At 35.4% G+C, this 15,552-nt stretch overlaps 1 protein-coding gene across 1 annotated transcript; it reads right to left on the bottom strand.

Moving 5' to 3' along the window:
* Positions 1-227: 227 nt before the first annotated feature.
* Positions 228-5,222, bottom strand: LOC111431022 (beta-amyrin 11-oxidase-like). Its single transcript, XM_023067513.1, has 8 exons — positions 4,945-5,222; positions 3,729-4,212; positions 2,597-2,863; positions 1,965-2,054; positions 1,813-1,891; positions 1,635-1,741; positions 698-819; positions 228-446 (listed from the first exon to the last, which is right to left on the bottom strand). The coding sequence occupies exons 1-8, from the start codon at positions 5,169-5,171 to the stop codon at positions 353-355; spliced, it is 1,470 nt and encodes a 489-aa protein (XP_022923281.1). The 5' UTR covers positions 5,172-5,222; the 3' UTR covers positions 228-352.
* Between the last annotated feature and the right edge of the window lie 10,330 nt (positions 5,223-15,552).

The following is a 15,552-nucleotide window of genomic DNA, read 5'->3' as shown; positions in this document are numbered from 1 at the left end:
CTTCCAAATAAGGTGAAGGTCGATGTGTTCTAAAATGGAATTCATGAAGTTGATACGTATTGTTAAATCTAGAATATGAAAACAATAAACATCACGACATGATGTCCAAAGGACATACAATGTTCATAGATGAAGGAAATGTAGCAAAAATATCTAGTTCGTACTCTGAAAAGTTTTGTACAAAATTAAATTCTTTCATGATTATAGTAATAAGAACGTATTAATTATTAAATTTTGATAAGTACATAAGTACACATATACACACAAACATATACCATATTTCAAAAGCTTAATACAATCATTAAGTTCATTTGTTGGGATAATTAAGATTGAGAAGCACTTATAGTCGTTGTCATGCAGTTTTCAGCACTCTTGCCAAGCATTTGTCTTTGGGATAAGGAATTGGTAGATAAGTCAATTGGCATTGTGGATTATAACGCTCGATCCTACATTCATGAAACACGTATATATTAACAATATATTGTGAAAAAATTAGGGTACGTTGAATAATGCTCCTATTTTATGAACTTTGTACTCAAGAATCATTTGGTTACTAGTTCTTGTTTTTCATTTTTTCAAAACGCTATTTTCTATTAAAAACGGAATGAGGAACATAAAAACGTCACCAAACAAGTCCTTAAAAGCTTATATTTAGTTGTGTTAAAAGTTTATAGAAGAAAAGTTGGAGCAAACTCACTTGTAATTGAGGAGAAAATAGTGAAGGAAAATTGAGATCTCGAGCTTGGCTAGGTCACGTCCAGGGCACATCCTGACTCCGAATCCGAACGGGGTAAACGCACCCGGGTTGCCTATAAAATTCTGTTCAACAGAAATAATCAAATGGTAAGAAACAACATTAATGATTATAAATAGTTTAACAATGGGAGAGAAAAATACATTTTTCGTCCCTCAATTTTGAGTATAGTTTCCATTTAATTTATACGATTCAAAATGTTACATTCTTATCATTCAATTTTGAGTTTAGTTTCAATTTTGGTCATTAAATTTTAAAACATTACATCTTTACCTTAGAATTATGAGTTCAGTTTTCATTTGGTCATAAGATTGGAGATCTTACACTTTTATTTATGAATTTTCAGGGCCTATGCTCACTTTAACAATCCACATCATAACTATTTTAAACTAATTAATCGAAAGTCAAAGACTTACATTAAAATTGAGCATTATTTACAGATGAGTAAAAGTGTAAAATCTAGATTGTACAAAAAAAAAAAAAAATAAAGGGTAAAAAGGCAACATTTTAAAATCTAACTACTAAATGAAAACTAAACTAAGCAAAACCGTAACATTTTGAAATTGAAGGACCAAAAAGAAATTGTATTTAAAACTTAGTATGAGATCCCACATTGGTTGAAGAGGGGAATGAGACATTTCTTATAAGGGTGTGAAAATCTCTCTAGTAGATGCATTTTAAAACTGTGAGGCTGACACCGATACATAACGAGCTAAAGAAGACAATATCTACCGAAGATGGATTTGATCTCTTCTACTTACTAAAACGATATTCTTTCTCCTTTCGATTAGTTTAGGCCTATATTTATTGCATGTAGACTATGATTTTAAGTTACAAAAATAATAATAAAGGATAGCAAATATGGAACATGATTGCATACATCCCATCTTGATGGATTGAAGTCTTGTGGGGAAGGATGTAGCTCTTCATCCATGTAAAGCTCTCGAAGCCAAAGTATGACTTTCCATCCTTTTGGTATAAGTTTACCTAAAAACATGATTAGATCAATCAAAATAAGGATCATAATTCAAAAAGAGCTTTCTTTGTTGATGACTAACCATTGATTTTAACGTCAGTTGTTGCCTCACGAAAAGTAGCAAATGTAATACCACTAAGACGAAGCGTCTCATCTATCACCTAGATATTACAATATCTTAGATATGCAGTTTATCTAAACATCATAGCCAAAATTGAAGATAAAAATATATACCTGAGAAAGAAATTTCATTTGTTTAAATTCAGCGAGATTTATACCCTTATGTGTTGAAGGTCTTCGACTAAGGATATCTTCTTGTTCTTCCTAAAACAAATTAATCATAAAAGTTACCATAAATACCCTCCCGCCTAAGGTTTTCATCCCAAAAAAAAAAAATCTCAAGAAATATCAAGCACATAAATGTTTTGAGTTGTGTTCAAAAGTCAAGTCAACATGTGTTCAAAAGTTAGGTCAAACAAGTTTAACAAAATTTTTATGATTAAGTTACCAAAAGGGAACATACTTCTTGTTATTATAAGTAATAACTATTCATGGTTTTTAAGTAATTATTAATTATTATATTCTTAAGATCACTCTCATTTTGATATGGTCTCGGTTTATTCATCTACCATTTTTTTACTTAAACATCACATTCATATCGTCGTTAACCGAATAACTTTGGATAAACAAGTAGATTTCCTAATGTTAGACTACACAACTCTAACAGATGAGCCAAATATTCATGTATCAAACCACAAACGCATTCGAGAGAAAATTAATACGCAAAACTTTGAAAAATAAAAGACATCATATGATTGAGACAAATGAATGCAATTAACAAGTTAGAAAAATTAAAGAACTCTAACCTTGGCCTTTTGGAATATATGTGGATGATCTGTAAGAAATATAATTGCCCACATTGTGGTGAAAGCTGAAGTCTCCTGGCCTGCAAATAACTTACCAAAAATCAAATCTGCAATGGTCTCATTGTCCATCCCTTCACCATCTTCATCTTCCACTTCTATCATCAAATCCATCATATCTTTTGCTTCCCAACTTTCCCCTTTGCTTTTCATCATCAACCTCTTCTCATTCACAATAGATAGAAGTATTTCATGCAATCTTTTTCGAGCCTGTATTCGTACATTTATTTTCGTTAATCGATCATATGTGAGATTAATGACAAATTTATATGTGAAATCCCACATTGGTCGGAGAGAAGAACAAAACATTCTTCATAAGAGTGTTGAAACCTCTTTCTAGCAGACGTGTTTTAAAATTGTGAGGCTAACGACAATACGTAATGGATAAAAATGGATAGTATCTACTAGCGATGGGCTTGGACTATTACAAATGGTATTAGAGCCAGATATTAGGTGGTGTGTTAGTGAGGACGGTGGGCCCCAAGGGGATGAATTGTGAGATCCCACATTAGTTTCAGATAGGAAGAAAACAATTTTTATAAGGGGGTGGAAACCTCTCACTAGCATACACATCTTAATACTATGAGACTGACTGCGATACATAAAAGGCCAAAGTGGAAAATATCTACTAGTGGTGGGCTTGAGCAGTTACAAATGATATTAGAGCTAGACACCAACCAGTGTGCCAGCGAGAACACTCGGCCCCCAAGGGGATGAATTGTGAGACCCTACGTTGGTTGGAGAGAAGAACGAAACATTTCTTATAAGGGTGAGGAAATCTCTCCCTATCATACGTGGTTTCAAACCGTGGGGTTGATGATGATACGTAACAGACAAAACGGACAATATCTACTAGCGGTAGATTGAATTGTTACATTATATGCTGGATGATAAAAGATTTACTTAAATTTTTTGTCAAAAGTTACCATTTATAAATGAATCACCTAAATATCGTAGGTTTGAAGTTATTTTTTGAGTTAAAGACATACAATTGAAATTTATAACATTTTAGTAGATAGTATAATGTTTCACCTGTAGTCTAACATACATATTTAGAAGGAAGAAAAGTGCTTACCTTGAGAGATTTATGGAAGTAGAAGCCAGGAAAGTTGATGGGCAAAGAGAAGAACCCAAGTGAAATATCATTATACAAAGCCTCCATTTCTTTTGTGGTATAGTCTATAGAAGTTGAACCCATAAAAATGTTCCAAATAATTTTGAAGGTAAGCTCTTTTATCTCTGTCAACAGCTTCAATGGCTTCTCCACACTTGACCATTCCTCCAACCCGCTGATCACTGTGTGTTCAATATGCTCGATGTACATCTCGAGCGCAGCGTGGCCGCTGATCGGCGCCGTTGTCACCCGTCGGAGCTTCCGGTGCTCCGCCTTAGAGACTCGGTGCAGCGACTTTCTACCAAATAACGTTTTCATGCTGGCGGGATAACCAGGTACAAATTTGGTTTCATTGATTAGTACTTGGCGACAGATTTCAGGTTTGCACACAAGTATGCTTGCTCTCCCAAAAATGTGGGTCTTGTACATGTCAACTTTCCCATACCTACCTCAATAAAGATCGATTAAGGTAAAAAAAATGGTCAACTCTCTCAAACACCTCATTCCTTTATAACTACAAAATACATACGTTTCACTCCCGAAACACTTATGTGTACGGTTATTTTCGTAGGTTAAAATTAAAAAATTCGTGTTCGTTTGACTTTTTAAAAATATGTTACTTCAAACTATTCTAACAAAATTAAAAAAAAAATCTAACACTTTTAAAGTTAACTCTCTCGAACACCTCATTTACTTATAACTACAAAATACAGACTTGTTTGGATTGATTTTACTCCTATCACACTACACATTCTCAAAATATGTTGTTTTAACTACTCCTCTCGTAACAAAAAGTATCTAACCTAACACAATATTTAAAAGTCAACTCTCTCCAAAACATCATTCGTATATGACTACAAAACGAAGACTACAAAATGAAAAACCTGTTCAGATTGGTTTTGTTCCTATCACAAGTACATAACATATGTTACTTCATAATGTTTGAAGTCAACCCTTGCACATCGAAAAATTTTTCTTAAACCCTTAGAAAGTCATTCCAAACCAAACGATGACTGTCACTGAATCAACATTTCTAGAGGCATTTTGGTAGAATGATGAAGAATTTTATTGAATTATCATCAAATAGACATGAACGGGAAAAGACATCTTATGGAAAAGATTCACCAAAAGCAAAGAAAAAAAAAGTTTTCTAATCAATTCGAAAGAAAAGAAAGACCTGGTGGTAAAGGTACGAATGAAGCTTTCAGGTGGACCAACCGTGAAAGATTTGAGGAAGGATAAAGTAGAGCCGAGAAGTGGCCAAGAGAGATCACCAGGAGGAAGCTCAACCCATTTCTTCCCCAACTTCAATGCATAATACAAACCATTCAATCTCTTCAAAACCTCAAAAACTAAAACAAAACCCAAAGGAAGAATCAAGAAAACCCCATTTATGAACTCCATTGATTTCTGCAGCTAACACCTTTGCTTTGGATCCCTTGCCTTGAGAACATAATTTTGTATTGCCCCTTGGTGTTGAATCTCTCATCCTAATTGCATTAAATTAAAGCTCCTCGTTTTCCTTAGAGAAAGGCTAATCAATAATATTTTTTTGATTGGTAACTAAGAAATAAGACTTCTTGGATAGTGATATGTGTTAGAATTGTGAGTTGTAATAGAGTTTCTTTAGAAAAAAACAGATAAGGGGTCGTTTTCTTCCTATTTTCTTTCTTTTAGCAACATATTTATTGAATAAAAAGACGTAGGCCAATGAGGATGTTGGTAAATGTTTGTTTTATTTATTTTCTAGTACTATTTAGAACCTATCTCAAAGGTAGAGCACCGATTCTAGCCAACGATATAATTACCATACTTACTAACTTCGATCATTGTCGTTTATAGATATTGGAGAAGTTATAGAAGATCTCCTTTGATCAAACAATTCTATCATATTGAGGAGTTGTATTTTATAAATGTATTAAAATGGAAGCACTAACGTCAATGAGAATATCGAGACACCATCAGTTTGAAGCGTGAGACCTACTAAACTTCTTGCAAAGAAGATGAGAAAAGGATGGAAAAATTTGACCCATTTTTCCTCACACCTCAATTATGATTCAAAAAAGGGTGAACCTAAAAGAAAAGATAGAAGTCCGAGCAAAAATAGTTGGATTGAATTAAGATTTGCAACTCGATTTCAATATATATTTTGATAACGTTTATCTTGCAACACCAAATACAGTTATCTGATTCTCAAGCATCCTATTCCCTTCTCTTGCAACATCGAACACAATTATCTTATTTTAAAGCATAGACATCCAACTCATCTCAGCATCCATGGCTTGTTCCCACTTGGTTGTATTACAACATCATAGAGGGACTCTGGTTTTCCTTTATCATTCAGCAACAAATAGTGTGATGAGGGTGAATAACTATATGGTACTCTAATATTTTTGGATGATCTTTTTAACCGCTGCTGAGGTGTCACATGCTCCATCTTTGGTTCCTCGATAATAGTCTCGTCATTAGGTGAATCTCTTCTGCAACTCAACCTCAACTTCCACTTGCTTCGTTGTCTTGAAACCCTTCTTCTTTTTGTTCTTGTACAGGACATTTTCATCAAAAGTCATGTCACAATGTCTTAGGACTTTTCTGTTCTTGTCATCCAAAAACATGTACTCGAACATGTAAGAACCATAGCCTAGGAAGTAGCACTTCAAAACCTCAACATCAAACTTGTCACTCTTTTGTGGATCAACATGAACATATGCAATTCAGAGAATATTTGGGTTCTTTTCCTGTCCATACTTCTTCTAACAACTTGAACTCCAAGGGTAATGACGACCTTCTATTGATCAAGTAGACTGTTGTATTTACAGTATCGACCTAGAATGTCCTTGGCAATCCAGAATGAATCATAATACTCCTTAACTGTTCATTCAATGCTTTGTTCATCCTTTCAACACCACTATTTTGTCTTGCTTTATCGGAAACTGTTCTTGTTTGTCTAATTCCCTCAGTTGCACCAAATGCTTTGAATTCTGACTTGTCATACTCTCCTCCATTGTCAGACCTCAGACATTTGATCTTCAAGTTGTTTTGATTTTCAACTTCAGCTTTCCACTTCTTGTGTTTCTAGAGATAAATTCACACTTTCATGTTGAAATCACCGATAAAGGTGACATAGAACTTTGATCCACCAAGTGATGGAACTGGAGATGGTCCTTAAACCTCTGTATGGATCATTCCCAACCGCATTTTCTTCAATTCTCTGGCAGCTTTTGTGAAACTAACTCGTTTTTGTTCGCTCATAACGCAGATTTCACAAGGACATATGTCAACAAATTTCAAACCTTCTAAAACTCCTTTCACAGCCAACATCTTTACTCCTTTGACGTTCATATGTCCAAGTCAATTATGCCATAGACTTGAATTGAAAGCACTCTTAGCAACAACAACCATGTTCATACACCCTGAAGTGGGGTACAAGGTTCCAGATTTTAGGCCACGTGCTACCACCATAACACCCTTCACAATTTTCTGCGAACTCTTCCTAGACTCTATTGCATAACATGTGCTGTCCAACTCAACAATAGAGATGAGGTTCTTCTTTAGACTATGAATATATCTAATATCCTTTAATGTCCACTGATCTCTGCAGGAGTTTTTATGCAAGGATCTCTCCAAGACTTTGTTTTCGGATTTGAAATTAAAAAAACAACTCCTTATTTAGAGGCGAATGAAAAGATTCACTAGAATCCAAAATCCAAGATTCAATTTAACTATCCAAGAATTATAACATCCCTAAATTTATAGAATTGTTATCCTCCTCTAATTTGTGATTCTGTTTCCTCTTTGGTCTGGTACAATCTGTCCGACCTTTTTCTCCACAATTCCAACATGTTATGTTTGGTTTGTTTGGCATTTTTTTTTGTCAGCTTTTTGGTTTTGATTCGCCTTTGTTTGGGCAATCTGATTTACTTCTTCCCATTGGATCAACACTGAGAGCATTACGTGATGAATCCATAATATCTCATTTCCGAATCTTTCACTGAGAACTACATCTCGAATTTCATCGAACTTTAGTTTTTTTCAAATTCTCAAAAACTGCTAATTATAACAATAACAGTATTATATGACTCAGGTAAAGATGACATCAAAATCAATGCTTTAATTTTATCTTCGAAATTAATGCTCACCGAACTTAGTTGACTTACAATCATATTGAATTCATTTATATGATCTGCAACAGATCCACCTTTAGACATTAGAAAATTGAACAATCTTCGCATCAAATACACCATGTTTATAGCCGATGATTTTTCATACACATTCGACAATGCCTTCAACAGATTTGGCATTGTCTTCTCCTTGACGATGTTGAACGTCACATTTCTCGACAACATCAACCGGATCAACCCTAGCGCCTATCGATCCTTGAGCTTCCACTACTCTGTGATCATAGTATTCAACTTCACCCCTGACAAGGTTCGTGAAGATCTTTCTGATATTAATTTGTATCTTCCAGACACTGAAATCAGATCCATCAAACTTCTCAATTCCAATCTTTAAACTTTCCATCTTCACAGATTGTTATGAATCTCACCTAGCTCTGATACCAGTTGTTAGGATTGCACAACGCACACACTCGATCTAGATGAACACAAGGAATAGGAGGGAAAAGGTAAGGAAGAATATTGGCTAAATGTTTATATGGATGATTTTAGGTATATATAGCAAGAAAAAATACAGAGAATGCAGAAAGTATATTTTCAAAAAACTGACTATAAGTTATATATATATAGTTCAAGTTTACTCTATATAGAGTTAGTAAGGGATATATATATGGTTTAGCTTATACATATAATGGTATATAATTCTCTAACCTATTTAGCTTTACCAGCTTTTTAATCTACTATATATAACCATCTCCCATATATATTTACCAATTTTTTATTCAACATATTGTTTATTGTTCACTGTATATGATCTTTTACCCGATGTAACTTTACTCTAAAAAAAAAAAAAAAAAAAAAAAAAAAAAAAAAAAAAAAAAAAAAAGTGGACTCCATGACCAAACAATAACAATAATATAGTATTAATTATTCAATTTTAATGAGTACATAAGTACACATATACACACAAACATATACCATATTTTAAAAGCTTAACATAATCATAAAGTTCAAGATTGAGAAGCACTTATACTTTGTCATTCAGCTTTCAGCACTCTTGCCAAGCATTTGTCTTTGGGATAAGGAATTGATAAATAAGTCAATTGGCATTGTGGATTATATCGCTCGATCCTGCATTCACATTCACAAAACACATATATATTAAGGATATATTATGAAAAAATTAGGGTTTGTATGATAATATTCCTATTTCTCGAACTGTGTACTCGAGAATTATTTGGTTATTATTCATAGTTCTTCTTTTTAATTTTTTTCATAACACTTTTTTCTATTAAAAATGGAACGAGGAACATAAAAACATCACTAAACAAGTCCTTAAAAGCTTATATTTAATTGTGTTAGAGGTTTATAGATATCACGACCCAATTTTCGTGGCTTCGAAAAATAAAAAGACGAAATTGAAAACAAATAAAATTAAAAAAATAAAATAGAAGAAAAAAATCCAATAAAATTTAAAACAAGAAAAGGATGTCAAGAACTTTTAACCAAAATAAAATATAAAATCAAAGTCAAATGTTACAAATGGGAAATACAAATATGAATGCTCCGGAACGACACCCCTTTTGACAGTGCATCTCTCGAACACCTCCCCGTATCGACTGGTACCTGAAAAAAAAAAAAAAAAAAAAAGGAGAAAACAGGGTGAGTATAAAAATACTCGGTAAGCAACCTACTTGTAGGCTTTTTTCGCATCCTCATCTTAGTAGGTATCCATGGTCTTATCTTTGGGTTCTAGTGAATGCAAACTAAGTTGCAACTCTCTTTTCTGTATCTTAGGAGGCTTGCCCATATAATGCAGTGGAATGATCAGTGTCCTAAGGTGAGGCGCGATCTCACAAGTAAATATGAGGGGTTCATATGGCTGGATCTGAATACGTAACTTTGTCAGAACATCATCCGTGGAGGTTAGCTGACAACTCTCTCAAGGGACCATACTTCCACTAAATCGGGGGTTGTGATCCCCTGTGTGTCGGTCAGCTACTAAGTCATCCTATGTGGTTCCACGTTTCCCCGCTCAGGGATGGGTTTCTATGGACCAGGAGTTCTATTCAGAAGACCCCTTAGCTATCACCACTAGGTCGGGGCACCTGTCACACTTCCCTGTCTGGATCTGCCTAGCTCAACGATCTTAGTACTGGAGCTCTGTCTCGACGGTACGCTACCAGAGCAGAGTGGGAAGTGGAGGTTCTGGTGACATTATCCACACTGCTCAACTCTAGTCGGCTACCTACGGTTACCGTGATATCCTACTAGTCTTTCTATGGCGGACTCTAGGTGGCTTAGACCTGGATTCATGCATCTCTCGGATTCTCGTGCAAGGTCTCACAAACCTATCATGGTTGGAATTCTGGGTTCTAGATCCGCTAGTAATCGTTTCGCGGGTCTAAATGCACGGTATTCTAGAGGTATCCCACTCTAGGGTTCTGTCTAGCCTACATAGTCGCCAACGCCCTAGTCTAGGCTCGTAGTTTCTTCCTATTCAAGAAGAAAGATAACACAAGCAATCATGCACTACAGTTAACTTGCAGCAATTCATGCAATATTAATAAACATGCTCAACGGGAAGATAACATCCATCTTCACCGGAGCACAGATTTCACAAGTTTCCCTTCCTCTTGATGCATACATATATTATCACAATCTCAATCTAAACAGATACATAATCGTTCATATCTAGATTCCATTGACTTTCTTAATTATTTCATTTCCATGGTTTCCATACTCATATGCTAGGTTTGGCTAGCTAAATTTATCGTTAAGGTAGTATGCATGCTTATTCGAAGCGGTTCCTACAAGTACGCTCGTGGAAATCCAAATGGTTACTTACATGGTTGACGCGTGCCTTCCCAAGCTCCAGTTTCTTAACGGAGAGGGTTCCAAAAATTTTGGAATTTCCGTGACAGGTCCTATTTCACATAATAATAGGATTAGAGTTGAAATCGGGACGAAAAACAAGTAAACGGAGGTCGAACGGAAGGAAAAACAACTACTCACGTGCCTACATGCACCCTGGAGGGCTTCCTACGGTAGCACCAGAAAGAAAAAAAAATAATAAATAAATAAATAAATAAAATTAAAGTCACCAAAGGGCAAATAGGTAATTTTGACCCTCTAGCCACTGAAGGGGTCCAAATGAAACCCTAGCAATTGTGTGACAAAAGAGGAAAAGTGAGGAAGAGAGAGTTAGAGAAGATGTTGCTGCCAGCCACGATCATGACAAGGACTTCTCCTTGGAAGGAAGAAGAAGATGTTGGCGTTCGGAGTCCCGTTTTCCTTCAAGAGATCGAGAAAATCGGCAAGCTAAGATCTTGATCGCTTTTCTCAGATCTAGAACTCTCTGTTGTGTATCAAGATCTGAAATTTGATATATTCATCTAGGAACAACTCTCCACATGATCTGTAAAAAAGTTTGGCTGAAACCTCGATCTGAAGGCGGAAACCCGAGAATCGCCCAAGAATGGAGAGAGAAGAAATTTCGGCAGCCATGAGTCGACGGCGAGCCGCGAGACACGGCTGGGTAGGCTGGGGACACGTTCCGAGTGCCAGCAGGAGCCAGGCAGCTCTAGCGAGACGGCGACATGTGTCGCCTTCAAATCCAAACTAGCCGCGGCCCACACGAGCGAACTGACCCGAACCAGACCGAGACTACGCTGAAAGTGCATGCATGGTACTCGCCCGTGCAACTCGCAAGTAGACCTTCTCCTGGCGCATGGAAGTGCATGAGGGTTAGTTTCCGGCTCGTCTGACTTCTGTTTGCTTGATGTTTATCTCGATTTCAATTCTAATCATATTTTTATGTAATTTAGGACCTAATTGGAGAGAATCAGTATTTTTGGACACTCTATTAGTGCAGAAGCTAGCGAAAAGGTACACGTCAACCAAGAAGTCACCACCCGATATTTAGGAAGAAATACTTGTAGGATTCGCTTGAATTGCATGCATGCTGGTACATTTGTCTTAGATTAGCTTTCCATGAATAAGACTAAGTAGATCGATTGTTATGAGCATATTGGGTGAATTATCTGGTGTTGCTATACGTATGAATATGTTTAATTCATGTCAAAATTGTGAACTCCGCGTTCCGGGTGCTCGAGGGATGACGTCGCGCCCTGAGCGCGGACTCCGCGTTCCGGGTGCTTGACGGAGGCCAACATCCCATGACGTATGCATGTCTAGTTTGCATGAGTTATGTATGATTATGTTAGTCGACATCTGCATGCACACTCTGTTATTTTCCATGACCCATTACTATAATAAGCGTAGGGATTTGTAGCTAGGAGCGATAAGTCACTCAGTCTAGATACAACCTTCACCCTAGGAACCTAACAGATTACCATGACGAAGAAGAACCTTGAGTGTTCTTAGACTGCTAGTTGTTTGAATGACCTCTATAGCTTCGTGGGGGAATCAGAGGTTCCTGACCAGTTCTTACTGCTACTAGCCATTTCGCATGGGAAATGTCCCCACGTCGTACAGTCTGTTAGCTACATGGGAAGGGGTTGGGTCGCACCCTCCCGTAAGGGATTGTTATGGGCTTAGGAGGTATTCAGCACACCCCTAGGCTAAATACCATGTAGTCTCAGATAGCCATGCAGAGGTAGCGCCTCATAGAGAGACGTCGGTCTTGTCAGCTTAGCATAAGGGACCCTTAAGTATCAAATGAAAGGACGGAGAACCAGTGAAGCTCCATAGAGAAAGTCCCAAGGGGCGAGCCCCAAAGGGACTAAGACCAGAACCAGATGGCCTAGAGCCAATTAGAAGACCGTGGGAATTCTGTTAAGTTAGGATGCGATGAGAGCCTACAAGTAGGTGGCTTATATAATTTTTATACTCATCCCATTTTCGTTTTTTTTTTCTCCTCAGGTGTTTGCAGGCTGCCGGTTGAGGTAGAGGAGCATTCAAGAGTATGGGTTGCTTAAATTCTTCATGTCATGTAATAGCTCAAATCCACCGTTAGTTGATATGAGATCTTATAAGGATTGCTTTGCTAGTAGCCTCACAGCTTTAAAAAGTCTTATAAGGATTGTTTCGTTTCTCTTTTCAATCAATGTGAGATTGTGATGTCCCACATTGGTTGGGGAGGAGAACAAACCACAATTTATAAGGGTGTTGAAACCTTCCCCTAGCATACGCGTTTTAAAGCCTTGAGGGGAAGGCTGAAAGGGAAAACCGAAAGAAGACAATATTTGCTAGCGGTGGATCTGGGTCGTCAGAGATCTCACAATCGACCACTCCCTACAATGCTTCGTTAGTCGCCTCGTGGTTTTAAGAAATCTTATAAGAAATGCTCATAATCTACCACACTCTGAAATACTTTGCTAGCAGTCTCACGATTTTAAGAAGTCTTATGAGAAATGCCCACAATCCACCACACCCTGAAGTGCTTCGCTAGCGGCCTCACGATTTTAAGAAATGTTACGTTCCCCTCTCCAATCAACGTGAGATCTCACAATCCACCACCCATTTGGGACTCACTGGCACACATCACGGTGACTACTCTGATAGTCAGCCTCACAATTTTAAGACGGCTAGGGAGAGGTTTTTACACTATTATAAGAAATACTTAGTTCCCGTCTCCAACCAATATGAGATCTCACAAGTGATCGAGTCTTTTTAAAATATGATCCGGAGAAGTTATTAAATTAAGCTAAGTTTAGCATAATGATATCTCACATATTGCATTAAAAAAAAGAGATTAATCCAATAACTTTGATTAGAAAAAGAAAGGGTTGAGTTACATACATCCCATCTTGAAGGGTTGAACTCTTGTGGGGAAGGAAAATATTTTTCATCATGGAAAAGCTCTCCAAACCAAGGTATGACTTTCCATCCCTTTGGTATAATTTCACCTAAATAAAATAAAAAAGAATAATAACAAAACCCAATATTATTAAAAATAAATTATTATAATTTCTTCTACTGAAATATATTTAATAACTTACCATTAATTTCGACATTCACTAATGCTTCACGGAAAACCATAAATGTGACTCCACTCACATCTATAACCTAAAATATGAAAAATAATACTATCGTAAAAAATTATATATATACCTCAATTTTAATTTTCTAAATCAATTTCAAGGAAAATAAATATTAAAAATATACTTGATAAAGAAACTTCATCTGTTTAATCTCCGAAATAATTATACCCTTTTGAGTCGTCGGTCTTTGTGTAACGATATGTTCTTGTTCTTCCTAAAACAAATATATTTTATAATATAATGGATCATATAATAAATACTATAACATATAAACTAAAACTAACTATTAAATAATTTTAAATAATTTAAGCGGATAAATTAATAAAAATATCTTTAAATTTTGCACCTTGTTTAAAATTTTTTATAAACTTTCAAAATTTTCTGTAATACTTTGAAGTTAAAAAAAATTAAAAAATATACCGTTAATTTTGGATGAAACAATTAGTATTTTTTTTAAAAAAATGTTCTTAAGAATAATGCTATGATACCGTGCTAAGAATGTGATGCTCTCATATATGTTAAGAAGGAAAGCATCATTCTTACGTTAACATGATATTTAGAGCATCATTCTTATATTAACATGCTATCAGAGTTTTTCATTCTTAATATTTAAAAAATTTTATTAATACCTTTCAATTTTATTAGTCTCATTTAGCTAACACCAAAAATTTTCTTTTCACTGGAATTTTGCACTTTATTCAGGATGGTTTCTTTCCGGTTAAATGAATATCTCTATTAGCAAGGAGCTTACCTTACCGATACTTCTCGTGGGGGAAATAATTCTGCAGCTAATACCTTTGCTTTTGATCCCTTGCCTTATCGATATAATTTTGTATTGCCCCTTGGTGTTGAATCTCTCATCCTAGTGGTATTAAATTAAAGAACCTCGTTTTCTTAAGAGAAGCCAATCAATAATATTTTTTTATTGGCAACAAAGAAATAAATCTTCTGGCATAGCGATATGAATTGAATTGTGAGTTGTAATAGATTTTATTTATTCAAAAACAGTTAAGGGGTCGTTTTCTTCCTATTTTTCTTGCTTTCAGCAACATATATATTGAATAAAGAAAAAGAGTGTCAACGATGATGTTGGTAAAGAGTTAGCTGCGATGGCTATTCGTTAGCTTGGAATGAAGAAAGTTCAATGAATAATTTTAAATTCTTTAGTTTCAACGTGAAGAAATTATTTTTAATTGCTTACTTTCGTTGGAATGAAAAAGATTTGAAATTTTTGTGATTAAGATTTCTATGCCTTTGTTTATTTCATGTCATTTTCCTTAATTAAATTTAAGTTTTTCCCATTTTGTCTTTTGTGATAATTTTGACAGGTTTAGTAAATTTTTTTTAATTCAAACGGATCTTTATTAAATAATAGAACTCAACTCAGTTCAAACATGAAATACCAAGATTAGATTGGCTAGGATGGATTAGGTTATTTATTCAAATTTTTATTTTTCATAAGACCAAAATATTAGATAGGAACAAGTAATTTATGCAATGGTATGATATTATCCACTCTACCCATAAGTTCTCATGACTTCACTTCTGGTTTTTTCAAAAGATCTCATACCAATTGAAATAATATCCCTTAGTATACCCATGATGTTCCTCTTCGTGAGTCAACGTGGGATTCTAACAATTCTGAATAACTTGAGCTTTTGTTCT

This window comes from Cucurbita moschata, unplaced genomic scaffold (assembly GCF_002738365.1).
Source record: "Cucurbita moschata cultivar Rifu unplaced genomic scaffold, Cmos_1.0 Cmo_Scf00035, whole genome shotgun sequence".
NCBI classification, from domain to species: Eukaryota; Viridiplantae; Streptophyta; class Magnoliopsida; order Cucurbitales; family Cucurbitaceae; genus Cucurbita; species Cucurbita moschata.
Note: the sequence above shows the minus strand (reverse complement) of the source record. Positions and strands in the feature narration are given on the sequence as shown.

What these genes read in the sequence shown, in the direction of transcription:
- LOC111431022 (XM_023067513.1), bottom strand. Translation starts at nt 5,171, where the DNA reads ATGGAGTTCATAAATGGGGTTTTCTTGATTCTTCCTTTGGGTTTTGTT. An exon ending in ACTTCCATAAATCTCTCAAG is followed by an intron (nt 2,864 to 3,728) that starts GTAAGCACTTTT and finishes GTACGAATACAG; the next exon opens with GCTCGAAAAAGATTGCATGA. An exon ending in TATTTTCTCCTCAATTACAA is followed by an intron (nt 447 to 697) that starts GTGAGTTTGCTC and finishes TCATGAATGTAG; the next exon opens with GATCGAGCGTTATAATCCAC.